Raw genomic sequence first — 13921 nt, forward strand, 5'->3', positions numbered from 1 at the left:
TCAGGGACAGTATGTGATACAGCTGTGATTTGTAGAATGACAGGACAACATTTGTAATGTAAATATCTTCTATTATATTTATTTACTTGTTTGCTTGCTGGGAATGAGGGGAGCTACTGAGGATTATATCTCTTATATGTTAGTATTGTGATGATGTTTGCATCTCAAGGGATAACTGGCTTGTTAGGGAACGTTCTTCCTTTTCCTAAAAAGGAAGGTTAATTTGGAAGTCTGTATTGCCAAGTACAAGAGACTACCTGAAAAAGTATACAGAACTTTGCAGCTGTCCTGAGACATTATTCAGAATTATTATGACAGCTTGCATAGTTTCAGTTCAGAAATGAAGCATGTTTAATAGTAATTGTTATAGAACATTTGATTGGACTAGACGACCTTTGAAGGTCCCTTCCAACACAAACTGTTTTATGCTTCTCTGATTCTGTGATTCTGTGATTCTGTGATTCTATGATTTTCTTTTTGTTAGAGTGAAGATATACATCTTTTGAAAAGAGAGATTGAGCAAGGAGAAAGAGACCTGGAGAAAGTGAAGGCCTTTCATGCCGAAAGTCTGATGATAGAATCTTGTAATGGAGAAAATGATTTAGAGAATAAGTATGTCCTCATACTGCTATTATGTTAATAAGAGATAGGGGCTATCTGTCACATTTCTCCTTTCTCATTGCCATGCATTTTTAACCTCTGACATTCTCCTCTTTGAAAAAGAAAGGTTCTCTGTTTATTTGTTTGTTTTAAACAGTTACAGGAAAAGACGGGAAAAGAAAAACACATTGGTACTGTGATGTCTGAGCCAAAATGATCTCAAATATCTGAATAGTCTCAAATTATTAGGAATAATTAAAGCAAAAATGTGAAAATATATTTCTGTCTCCAGCATATGGTAAAATTCCTCCCTCTGAGAGGATTCACAAAAAACTGTTGTCCTATAGGTAGATCTGGCCTGGTACTTCATGAGTAAATTGCTGCTCATTGGGACATGCTGATTGAAACATAAATTACATATATATGTATTTGTTTAAAAGATGGCAAAGACTATGAATGAAATTCAGCTTATTTCTTTTCACATTTTTGATTTTGCCATGTGAGACTGAATGTCCATGGCATATTTATCCTTGCTTTGTCATCATTAAAATTAGCTTCATGTTCAGCATCAGTTGAAAAACATGCTGAAAAACTCAGGATGCCAAGAGCAACAGTTAAAAAATTGGTCCTTCTACAGCATATTGAAGGCAGACTCTTGAGCTACTGTGGAAAAGCTTTCTGCATGTCTGATTACACTGAGTTTCTGTTTTCAGAACAAACACAGACCTAACTTTAAATATGAAGTTACTTGTAATCTCAACAGGAGAATAGCCTTAATAAAAAAATAGTTTTCCCCCCAAAAAAGTATATTTAATAATGCTCAGATTTGTAAGACAGAAATCTATTAAAAACAGTAAGTTAAAATTAATAAAAAGGTAGTAAAATATATTGAAAGTGGAAAGTGCTGTGGAAAGATTCCATGTAGAAGGGCAGGTGGGTTGTCCAATGTGAAAATGTAGATGTTTATTTCAGAATTTGCATATTTTGTATTTTATTCATGCTGGGTCATAGGTATAAATGTGTGTGTGTATATATATACACACATATGTGCATAGATTGATAGATTTGTGTGTCAGTTATTTTCTTTGCTGATCGTAGGTTTACTCTTTCCCCCAGGACTCTAAGTGGCTATTATGGAATATTCTGAACCTATTAAAAATATATGAGGGTATTGCCTTAAAAGTAATGAACACCTTTTAAACAGACTAAGAAGTTGCTTTTAAATAGTTTAAAAAATAAGAATATTTTAACGTTTAAACTCCCCTTTGAAATGCAGACTTGGGTAATAGAGAAAATATTTTATACTGTTTGAATCATGTGAAATTAGTATTCAAATTTCCAGAAGGCTACAACTTAGCATTTTTTTCAACCAGTGTCATATGCTTGAAGTTTTTTCCTGCTTGTTTCTTCTTTTTGTCACAAGCAGAAATCACAAGCAGATACATACTGTGTCATCTGTAAACAAACATGTTCAGGAGCTGAGTACTCTTAGCAGTAGGCCATGCTGTGCTTCAGAAGAGCCAACACTGACACCACATCAGCAAACCTGGCAGACTACTGCTGACAGTCCATCCCAAAGGAAGAAAGCATTATATGCCGGTAAGACTAAAATGAACTGTAGTTACTAGCAGAATTTATTCACTAATTTGAAAAGATTCTGTTAAAAATAGCAAAAAAACCCACCCTTGTAGGAATAAACAAATACTTTACTGACTTAAACAATCGTCCTTCCGAAATTCTAACTTTTGTAATTTTTACTTTTTGGCCATTTTACTTATTTGGTCCAAACAGACAAACAGATGTCTGCTCAATTATGATTCGTTGCAGGCACTGCAATGAAAAAAAGTTTTGACAGACTGTTTTGAAAGCTCTTCAAATAGTTTTTTAACAGTAATTATTAAATCCTTATCTCTTTTTATTCTAAATAAGTACATCATTGGCAAGAATGAAGACCTGATCTATGTTTCATTAGTTACAGCGTTGCTCACACTAATATTTCTGCTTATTACACGTGTAACACTAAGCTTCTCTTTGAAGCATTCTTTGTATGCAGTCTGAAACCAGGTTTACTCAGCTGATGTAAAAGTAGTTTTCATCCTCGGGAAAGTACAAGGTACAAATTAGGACTGATTGTGTTTGAAGTCTTGTGTAGGCACTCCCTTAAAAATTGAGACTGAATAGCGAAGGGGAACTCAAAAATCCCAGGCACATATTTGAGCAATAAGTTAGCTCTTCCTTTCTTTCCCTTTCAACACCTACAGAGCAAACAAAGACGAGTCTGCTGCGAATCCTGAAGAAATCTAGAGAAGAAAGCCCAGAGGAAGGAATATCTCCTGAAAAAAAGAGGTCTTCTGTCAAAAAGAGTGTGAAATGTACAGCCACTTGCCAAGGCAAGTTGCCAGAACAGGAGTCTGCCAGAACAGGTGGGGCAGACAATAACATTTCTCCTGCTGTGTTTGTAACTAATGGTGCCGCCTTTGAGGCAAAAGTGTGCGCAGAAATGCAGCAGAAAGGATTGGAACACAGCTCAGATGGAGAGAGCTGGACATGCAGAAGGATATTGTAACAAGGCCCTTACAGGTGCAGCCAGACTTCTGCCTGTGCCCAAACTATTAGGTTTACAACAGCTTAGTCATTTCCACAGTATGAGGCAGCAGTGATACAGCTATGCCTTACACTGCTGGAAGGATATCACACTTGCTTCTTATCAACAGAGTAAATACATCTTGAGAATCTTGTTATACACTAACAGATTGTTGAGATACAGTAATTTGTAGTTACTTTCAATGCTGAGGTTAAAGCTGAATGGTGATTCTAATTCTTTGGTACCAATGTAAAAGGAGGTTGCACTTTATTAGTATGCTTAGACTTGAAAAAAACATACTCTCTGGGATAGATGCGTATATAGAGACAAAAGTATTTCCTGTGGGGCTTGCATATACATCCAGATAGTTTTCTTGTATCTCAGGAATTCATGCAACTCTGAACTTTATAATAAGTTGTCTAAGTTGTTCTAAAAAGTCACCTATATACTTAAAGATGTTTGACTTTTTTTACATTTCAGTGTCTTTTTTTATTTCTTTATATACCTTTTATACAGATTTTCATAGCAGTATACCTTAGATTAGCCACTCCCTGCCATCTCGCTACTGATATCACTAGTATTGGTATCCCATCTTGAAATGGGAAATAAACCAGATAGTCTTTTTCTTGTTGTTGTAATAAATAAATACACATCAAGTTTATTTTTCTTTAAATTATTCCCCAACTATTTTATAAATTTCCTCATTGATTAATTAGGGCTTATGAGTCATCTAGTAGCACTGTTACTATTGATCAAGCAACAAGAAACACAGGAAACCTAATTCTTATTGATTAATTTAGCATTTGAATTACTGTGATTACTGTGTAGTCTTTGTGACACTGCTAGTAAGCTAAAATTATAAAAAATGATGCTATTATATGTCAGTTTATATTTGAGTACTTTGTGTGCACAAAAGTTGTGAGCTAATGAAATGCTAATGTTTCATTTTAGATCCGAAGGTGCAGAAATCTGTGAAAAGGGCATCTAAAAGGTATGTGTTGGCACTTATGTACATACATCGCACAAATTATTTATATTTTTCTTCTGTCATTTCAAACTTCTCAAATGTATTTCTACCTTGTGCTACATCTAACAGTCTCTTTTTTTTCTAGTTCTTTAGCTATCTCTTCAGCTCTTTGGTTGAAGACCCATGGCTTGGTTGCTAGGCGACTCACCATCATGGATGCCTTAGCTCCTACTGCTGTTCCTCATGGTACCAAATACATCCCAGTTCTGGAAAAACATGTAGTTTCTAAAGTATTTGATGAGGTAATGCTCACACACTGTTTCAAAGCAAACAAAAAAAAACTTGATACTGTTTTTAGAAAGATGTTTTTATTAATTTCTGTAAATGTCATAATTGCATTCCCTAGTGTTTATTGTAGATGGTTGATGTCTACTAAATGTGTAATGCATATCTGAATGTTTATTCATGCATCAGTAAGAAGATAAAACTGATAGTTAATAGTATTTCTTGCAGACTTTGTCGTTAAGTTTTAGAGCTATATATTTTTATTTCACAGTTACCAGTTGATGGCAGTGTGCAGCCATCAGGTATCCAGCAATTTCTTGAGCACCGTAGCCTCTACTGAGACATATTAATTCACTGGAGTATTTATTTTAGGTCCATAAATTCATTTGGAAAACTTTGCAGGTGCACAGTCATGGATTTGTGCATTCTCAAGGTTTACATGGGTCTGCTAAGACCTTTTGAAAAATATTGGAATTCAGTAATTAAAATTTAATTCTGATAGGTGTAGGCAATTGTGAGACTGTAAAATTTACAATAAATTGTGTATCATGAAGCTCTAATTGCCATTCCACATAGTGTTTCAAGTTTACTATTTGCTTAGAAGACAGACATTCCATTCTGCTTTTACTCTTCAGTACCATAATAATGTGTTTGTTTGCCCCTCATATGCTATTCAAAGTGTTTTATAAACTGTATTAAATACTAATTTTGTAAGTGATGCTGTTTGTACTTGGAGTTACTCTAGAAATTTGTTAGGAAACGTAACAGTGGGCTTCTGCATGGTAAAGCCCTGCTGAATTTTTATTAAATTAGTTTGAGTAAATAGCAGACAACAACCATGGCAATATGAAACTGGAAGAGAGGTATTCTGTTTCTTGCCTTTCAGCTTTCGAGCTCCTCCTGAAAATGACAGGTAGTGAGATTTCATGGCTCACAATTCTGGGCAGAGATTTACCTCATCTGTCTCTGGCAAGATACTTCACACTAACATGTTCCCATTAACTTTAGCTTCTAAGAGATCTCAAGATTAATTCAATATTAGGAACTTAGATGTGGTCTGGCACTGATGTGACACAGATTTGTTAATGAGAGAAACGATGTCCTCAGAAAGAGAGGGGAATTTAAAGTCATATGAATCCCATGGGTAGTTATATATATACAATAAATATAAAGTGCTTCTGAAAAAATGGTGATACTACAGTAATTTGGAATCCAGCTAGGCTGTAATGATTCAAACACAAATAAAACATCTCTGAAAAATGTTCTCATTAAAGAAGTCTTTTAGTATTTTATTTTCTGATTGCTTCCCTTGTTCCCCCAACCAGGGTTTTAGATTTATTTAAATTGAACCTCATCCATCTTTTTGTCATCTATATCCTGGTCTCAGACAGGCAGTTGGAGAAGGTTCCCACTTAACCATACATGTTGGCGACATTTCTGGGGAGAGTAATATTCCCCATCTTCTCCATTTATTTCTTGGATTTTTTTCTGTTTATAATCATTATCAGGACATTGATGTATAAAATAGTTTTTTGTCATGGTTTAATGCCAGCCACCAACTAAGTACCACACAACTGCTCGCTCACTCCCCCTGGTCCTCCCCACCGCCTTGTGGGATGGAGGGGGAGAACTGGAAAAACACAAAACCTGCGGATTGAGATAAGAACAGTTACATAATTGAAATAAAGTAAAATATAGTCACAATAATAACAAAACCAATAACAATAATAAATAATATTAAAAAAAAAGAGAGGAGTAAAACTCAGGAAACACAAGTGATGATCAATACAATTGCTCATCACCTGCAGACTAATGCCCAGCTCATCCCCAAGCAGTGATCGGTGGCTCCTGGCCAACTCCCACAGTTTCTATACTGAGCATAACATTCTGTGGTATGGAATATCCCTTTGGCTAGTTTGGGTCAGCTCTCCTGTCTCTGCTCCTGCCTGGCTTCTTGCGCACTTCCTCACTGGCAGAGCATGGGAGACTGGAAAGTCTTTGTCTTAAAGTAAGCACTACTTAGCAACAACTAAAACATCAGTGTGTTATAAACATTGTTCTCATACTAAATCCAAAACACAGCACTGTATTGGCTACTGAGGAAAAAAAACCAACAAAAAAAACCCCTAACAAAACAACTCTATCCCAGCCAAAACCAGAATACTTTTCTTACATGAACTGCTGAGTAATTTAAGAGGCTGAATGATGGTGGGACTTTGGACTGACAGATTGAGAAAGCATCTTTACTCCTTTCTGTCATCCTTTTATACCTTTTTCTCTGCCTTTTGAAGATCTGCTTTTAAGTGTATGACTTTTTATTTTGTAAAGAAGTTGATTTATGTCAATGCTGTATTTTGAGATTTGATAGGTATTTAAGTTCCTGATTCTGCTAACCTGGTTAGGTTCCTAAGTCTTATTATGGTTAAGTAAGACTAGTTTCAGTGAGCAATATCCACCTTGTTCATTCTTTGGTGATCAGCGCAATGGTTAAAAATGTCTCTCTTCATTTTTAGTACTCCAGTTCCTTAGGAAATATGGTCCTCCAGAATAAGAGTATTAAATACATTAAAAAAGTAACTAACACACCTGTATGCTAGAATTAGGTGCTAATAGAGTGTTGTTTTAAAGCAGTACAACCTGGAATGTGGTCATGCTTCAGACATTCTTGTCTCCCTTCTGACCAACCCTTCCATTATTAAAGTGAATTGTTTGACAGTACTGATTTAGTTAGACTTAACTAGTAGTTAGGAATCTTAATTTGCAACTTCTACATAAAGGGATTGTGTAAATTCAGAAGATTTTATTAGCAGGCTGGAATCTATGTCTTAATTCTGACATTTCTTTGGGGTGCTCAGATCTTTCTGCAGCCTTCCAGTGGTCCCTCTGGCTGTTCTGATCCTTGGACATGGACTCATAGGCATTCAGTTATACTGATGGAGGAAAAGTTGTATGATAAATAAAGTTTTTGTCTTTTATTGTATAATAGATCCTACCATTGGCCCACGTTAGCAACAACAAGAAGTGGATCACGCTAATTAATCCTCAGGCAGTGAATCTTGATGCCTATAAAGAGAAGCTGGAACAAGCAATTAAATCCTATGAAAGGCAAGTCTACTCATCAGAAATTTATCAAGCTTTTAGTCTTATTTAAGATTTTTCTTATGTAGTGGATATTCACTCACATGCTTTGCTTAATACTGGTAATTCTGCACATTGACATACTTTAATCCACCATCTACCTGCAGAAGAAATGTTTATTTTCTTAAAAAAAAAAGTAGGATTAAGAGACCCAGATAATAGGCTAGGAAATAATAAATGTTTATTCAGTGCTAAAAAAAATTAAATCATTCTTTTACTTTCTGGGAGTAAACTTGACAGCAGAAACCCCTAAGGAGGAATATCCCCCAAACATGCAGTGCTACCCAGGCTTTTAGTTTACAGTTAAGCTCCTAAATCCATAGACTGACTTTTAAATTAGTGGCTTGCTCTTTGCTGCCAGCTGCCTAGCACTAAACTATGGATGCAAGAATGTAACTCCTTAAGATACAATTATATTTTTTTTTTTGAGAGAGAGAGAAGTATGAGAGATATTAACTAAATGTTAGTAAAAACACATCAGAAGTAAACAGGACAAAGACATTAGATCTCTAAGATATTTCTTTTCTTGGCCTAACTCTAGATTTTTTTTTAAGTAATGCAATTATTTGACTACTACTGTCATTCAGTAAACTTATGACAGCTTTGACTAGAATTGCTTAAATAAATATGTCTTTTTCAGACTGTCTTCTAATACCATTTACAGATGTAATTATTTTAGATGACAAAAAATAACATCGATGATAAATGTTTAGTCTTTATTTTTTGATTAATTCCACTGAGACCCTTTAAGGTTTTTCTCCCCTCTGTAGCTCTATGATCATGCCAATTCTTTCAAAACATGTAATAGCTCTGTTTTTCAGTCCCATGTCCTATTTCTGAATGTATCCATCTTTTGTGGTAAAAATTAAGAATTATGATTTGTGAATGTTGCTTGCTATGTCTAATCTTAATGAAATTCAGTGAATAAAAATCTTTTGAGTTTGTGTGCTCAGTCACTGAGACAATACTGTTATTATCAGGCCGAAAATCTCGATTTTTATTCATTTTGATAGAAGGTTCAAGTGGCGTATTTTTTGTGGTGGCTTCTGCAAAAATACTGAATTTTTCATTTCTGTGCCATACCATTGCATATTTTACATTTACTGACTTCAATTCTGAGGGTAGAAAAGTGTTTTCTGGTAAAACTCTGATGATCTGACAGCATTTTACAGTCTCCCAATAATTTTGGTGATTAGGAGTACTGTTTACTTATGTTTACCTGTACAGGTCAATGAATCAGTGCATTTACAATAGTAAATTGAGTTCACTGCTTCTGTGAAAAGATGGATAGAAGAGAGATCTGCCTGAAGGTCTTTATAATTGACAATGTAAAAAAGAGTTCTCATGGCTTTTCCTCTACATGTGAGACAGCAACCCAGTCAAATTTATTTTGCTCTAAATGCACAATACTTTTCCAGTAACTGAATTTGCAGAGGCTGCAGTTCAGCTTTGTGAATAGTGATTGGTCACAAATTTATTCTGACATCTATACATGAGACAATATAGAAGGGCATGCAGGTTTCAAGAACAGAAGCAAGCATAACAGTATCTTCCCTATACGTAGATTGACTGTAACATCAGATTTAGTGGGAGAAAAGTGGCAAAGGCAAAAAATTCTGTACTCTAACAAAGTAAATATCCAGTACTTAAGGAGAAAACCACTGGAAGCTTCAAAATATCTATGATCTTGTATAGCCAAAAGCTTTTACAAATGAGTTACAAGTGTGCACATTCAGAAGTTTGAAATAAGCTTAATTTAATAAGCTTAATTAGTGCATGCTAAGACTGCAGATTGTGAATGAATGAAGTGATTTACATTGTAGAACTGCTGGGGTTTGGTTTCTAGTAGATAAAATCAATCACTGGAAATTAATATTAAAAATCTGGTGTTATGAGCTTTTTTGTACATGCACCAGTAAATCTGGCAGGACTGTTAAAAGTTTGATGGTTATAATATGAATTTCTCCTAACAATGAGTTTGTTCTTGTATTTCCAAAGGAAGTTTGGAATTTTTTGTACAATTACAGCAATCTCCGTAGAGGTTTATTTCTATAGTATGAAATGAAATAATTGTGTGATGGCTTAATTATTTGAGATGTCAACAGTGAAAACTGTAAGCTAAATGACCCAATGAGAGTTTATAATTTATGTCTAAAAAGCAAAAGCAGAAAGTTTAGTGGTATTTTTAAAAGATCTCAGAACTGCACTGTTTTGGGATAATCCCTTCTGTTTTCCTGTCAGTAGTTTTTGTTCATAGCCAGAGTTTAACAAAATAGAAACCTGAATGGCACAAATGAGAGGTTATCTTAGCAGGAAAAACAATAAATAATTAAAAAGCATTTCTCTCCGTGTGTCTCCAGGATACAGTTTTCTGAAACTGTTTAATTGGAGGAACTGTGTTTAGATTAACTGGCATTTAATCAATTTTGTTATTTGATTTAACATGCTGGTGCTGATGAGAACCATCCACAGAAAATCCTGGCAAGAAGCAGCTGTGATTACCATTAATCTTTCTATGACCCTGAAATAGTCATGCTGCTACCTGATGGAAGCTGCTGTTTTCCCATCTTCTCTTGCAGTTGATAATTTCATAGCTGAATGATGAGGATACAGTCTGATCATGCAGTGCTCTTGGAATACAAATCAATGCAGATATCATAAGAAACTGTTTATTAGCTAGCTTTGAGATGATTGGATGCACAAGGAACACTATTCTCTCAAAAACGACTTTGTTTTCTTTAATAGGCGCCTAAATCTAGTTATTTGGAGAGCACTCCCTCAGGAGGAAAGAGACAAGTAAGTTACCACCTTTTGGTTTTCTAACCTACCTCTAAAAGGCTGATCATAAATATTTGATACTTTTTATCAATATTTCTGTAACCAATTGGTTTTATTTTCAAATGTATCAAATATATGTATACCTTACTTTCACCAATGAATGTGATATGGAGCAATATTAAACTCTGGACATTCTTCTTGCATTGCTGATTATTTTTAAAGGAAAAGACTTGCATTCTACTTGGATGTGCTGGTCTATTCTCAATCAGTGTCAAGTGGCAGGGCCTTGGGAGGGCAGCATATCATTGCCTTTGGCATCAAGTTAAATCTCTCATCCTGTAAAGAACATTTCAGTGATTGGTTTGCAAAGGAATAATAAGCACCTTTACAGCATGCGCTGCAACTGTATGTCACACTGGAATTTTTTACTATTTTAACTAGCTTATTTCTGTATATTGATTTAGAAAACTAGTGACTGTATAAATAAGACTGACATCAGTGAAGTTAGATTCTCTTCGCTTCAGAGAATAGAATCATAGAAACATAGAATCATAGAATCATTAGGGTTGGAAAGGACCTTAAGATCATCTAGTTCTAACCCCCCCACCGTGGGCAGGAACACCTTACACTAAATCATATCACCCAAGGCCTCGTCCAGCCTGGTCTTGAACACTGCCAGGGATGGAACATTCACAACCTCCCTGGGCAACCCATTCCAGTGCCTCACCACCCTAACAGGAAAGAATTTCCTTCTTATATCTAACCTAAGCTTCCCCTGTTTAAGTTTGAACCTGTTAGCCCTTGTCCTGTCACTACAGTCTCTAATGAAGAGTCCCTCACCAGCATCCCTGTAGGCCCCCTTCAGACACTGGAAGGCTGCTATGAGGCCTCCACGCAGCCTTCTCTTCTCCAGGCTGAACAGCCCCAACTTCCTCAGCCTGTCTTCCTACGGGAGGTGCTCCAGTCCCCTGATCATCCTCATGGCCCTTCTCTGGACTTGTTCCAACAGTTCCATGTCCTTTTTATGTTGAGGACACCAGAACTGCACACAATACTCCAGGTGAGGTATCACAAGAGCAGAGTAGAGGGGCAGGATCACCTCCTTCGACCTGCTGGTCACGCTCCTTTTGATGCAGCCCAGGATACGGTTGGCTTTCTGGGCTGCAAGCACACACTGCCAGCTCATGTTAAGTTTCTCATCGACCAACACCCCCAAGTCCTTCTCCGCAGGGCTGCTCTGAATCTCCTCTCTGCCTAACCTGTAGCTGTGCCTGGGATTGCCCCAACCCAGGTGTAGGACCTTGCACTTGGCATGGTTAAACTTCATGATGTTGCCATCAGCCCACCTCAAAAGCGTGTCGAGGTCCCTCTGAATGGCATTCCTTCCCTCCAGCGTATCAACCAAACCACACAGCTTGGTGTCATCGGCAAACTTGCTAAGGGCGCACTCAATCCCACTGTCCATGTCAGTGACAATGATGTTAAACAAGACTGGTCCCTGAGGGACGCCACTCGTTACTGGTCTCCAGCTGGACATTGAGCCACTGACCACAACTCTTTGTGTGTGGCCATCCAGCCAGGTCTTTATCCACCAAGTGGTCCATCCATCAAATTGATGTCTCTCCAATTTAGAGACAAGGATGTCGTGTGGGACAGTGTCGAATGCTTTGCACAAGTCCAGGTAGATGACATCAACTGCTCTACCCCTGTCCATCAGTTCTGTAACCCTATCATAGAAGGCCACCAAATTGGTCAGGCAGGATCTCCCCTTAGTGAAGCCATGCTGGCTGTCACCAAGCACCTTGTTGATTTTCATGTGCCTTAGCATGTCTTCCAGGAGAATCTGCTCCAAGATTTTGCCAGGCACAGAGGTGAGACTGACTGGTCTGTAATTCCCTGGGTCATCCATTTTCCCCTTCTTGAAAATGGGGGTTATATTTCCCTTTTTCCAGTCACACAGTATCACAGTATCACAGTATGTTAGAGATTGGAAGGGACCTCGAAAGATCATCTAGTCCAATCCCCCTGCCAGAGCAGGAACACCTAGATAATGTTACACAGGAATGCGTCCAGGCGGGTTTTGAATGTCTCCAGGGAAGGAGACTCCACAACCTCCCTGGGCAGCCTGTTCCAGTGTTCTGTCACCCTCACTGAGAAGAAGTTTCTTCTCACGTTTAAGTGGAAACTCTTGTGTTCCAGTTTGTACCCATTACCCCTTGTCCTATCATTGTTTGCCACTGAGTAGAGCCTGGCTCCAGTCCTCGTGACACTCCCCCTTTATATATTTATAGACACTTATAAGGTCACCCCTCAGTCTCCTCTTCTCCAAACTATAGAGACCCAGCTCCCTCAGTCTTTCCTCATAAGGGAGATGTTCCACTCCCCTAATCATCTTCGTTGCCCTGCGCTGGACTCTCTCCAGCAGCTCCCTGTCTTTCTTGAACTGAGGGGCCCAGAACTGGACACAATATTCCAGATGCGGTCTCACCAGGGCAGAGTAGAGGGGAAGGAGGACCTCTCTCGACCTACTAACCACCGCCCTTCTAATACACCCCAGGATGCCATTGGCCTTCTTAGCCACAAGGTCACAGTGTTGGCTCATGGTCATCCTGTCGTCCTCTAGGACCCCCAGGTCCCTCTCCCCTACACTGCCCTCTAACAGGTCGTTCCCCAACCTATACTGGAACCTGGGGTTGTTCCTGCCCAGATGCAGGACTCTACACTTTCCCTTGTTATATTTCATCAAGTTACTCCCTGCCCAACACTCCAGCCTGTCCAGGTCTCGCTGGATGGCAGCACAGCCTTCTGGCGTGTCAGCCACTACTCCCAGCTTAGTGTCATCAGCAAACTTGCTGACAGTACACTCAATTCCCTCATCTAAATCGTTGATGAATATATTAAATAATACCGGTCCCAGTACTGACCCTTGAGGCACTCCACTAGTTACAGGCCTCCAACTAGACTCAGCCCCATAGACTACAACTCTCTGGCTTCTCTCCTTCAGCCAGTTCACAGTCCACCTCACTACCTGATCATCCAGTCCACACTTCCTCATTTTAGCCGTGAGGATGCTGTGGGAGACTGTGTCAAATGCTTTGCTGAGGTCAAGGTAGACCACATCCACCGCTCTGCCATCATCCATCCACCGTGTTATTTCCTCATAAAAGGCTAAGAGATTGGTCAAACATGATTTCCCCCTGGTGAAGCCATGTTGACTGCCCCTCATAACCTTCTTATCCTTGATATGCCTTAAGATGGTACCAAGAATAAGGTGTTCCATCACTTTCCCAGGGATGGAGGTGAGGCTGACCGGTCTATAGTTACCCGGGTCCTCCTTCTTGCCCTTTTTGAAGACTGGAGTGACATTTGCTTTCCTCCAGTCCTCAGGCACCTCTCCCGTTTCCCAAGACTTGGTAAAGATGATGGAGAGTGGTCTAGCAATGACTTCTGCCAGTTCCCTCAGCACCCGCGGGTGCATCCCATCTGGACCCATGGATTTATGGATGTCCAGATTGCTCAACTGTTCTCTAACCCATTCCTCATCGACTAAGGCAAACCGCTCCGTCGAC

General features: G+C 38.4%; 1 protein-coding gene across 1 annotated transcript in view; it reads left to right on the forward strand.

Annotated features, from left to right (window-relative positions):
* VWA3B (von Willebrand factor A domain containing 3B) overlaps positions 1-13921 on the forward strand; it is a 66392-nt gene that overhangs the window by 35744 nt on the left and 16727 nt on the right. The window contains exons 16-22 of the mRNA XM_057404449.1: positions 485-612; positions 2093-2199; positions 2862-3023; positions 4136-4175; positions 4297-4453; positions 7423-7541; positions 10320-10370. Of these exons, the coding sequence (XP_057260432.1) occupies positions 485-612; positions 2093-2199; positions 2862-3023; positions 4136-4175; positions 4297-4453; positions 7423-7541; positions 10320-10370 (764 nt within the window). The remainder of the gene's footprint in view (positions 1-484; positions 613-2092; positions 2200-2861; positions 3024-4135; positions 4176-4296; positions 4454-7422; positions 7542-10319; positions 10371-13921) is intronic.

The sequence above is a fragment of the Pezoporus wallicus genome, unplaced genomic scaffold, assembly GCF_028554395.1.
Source record: "Pezoporus wallicus isolate ANWC-B61680 ecotype Strahan unplaced genomic scaffold, APGP_CSIRO_Pwel_v1 contig_5787, whole genome shotgun sequence".
Lineage (NCBI taxonomy): Eukaryota > Metazoa > Chordata > Aves > Psittaciformes > Psittacidae > Pezoporus > Pezoporus wallicus.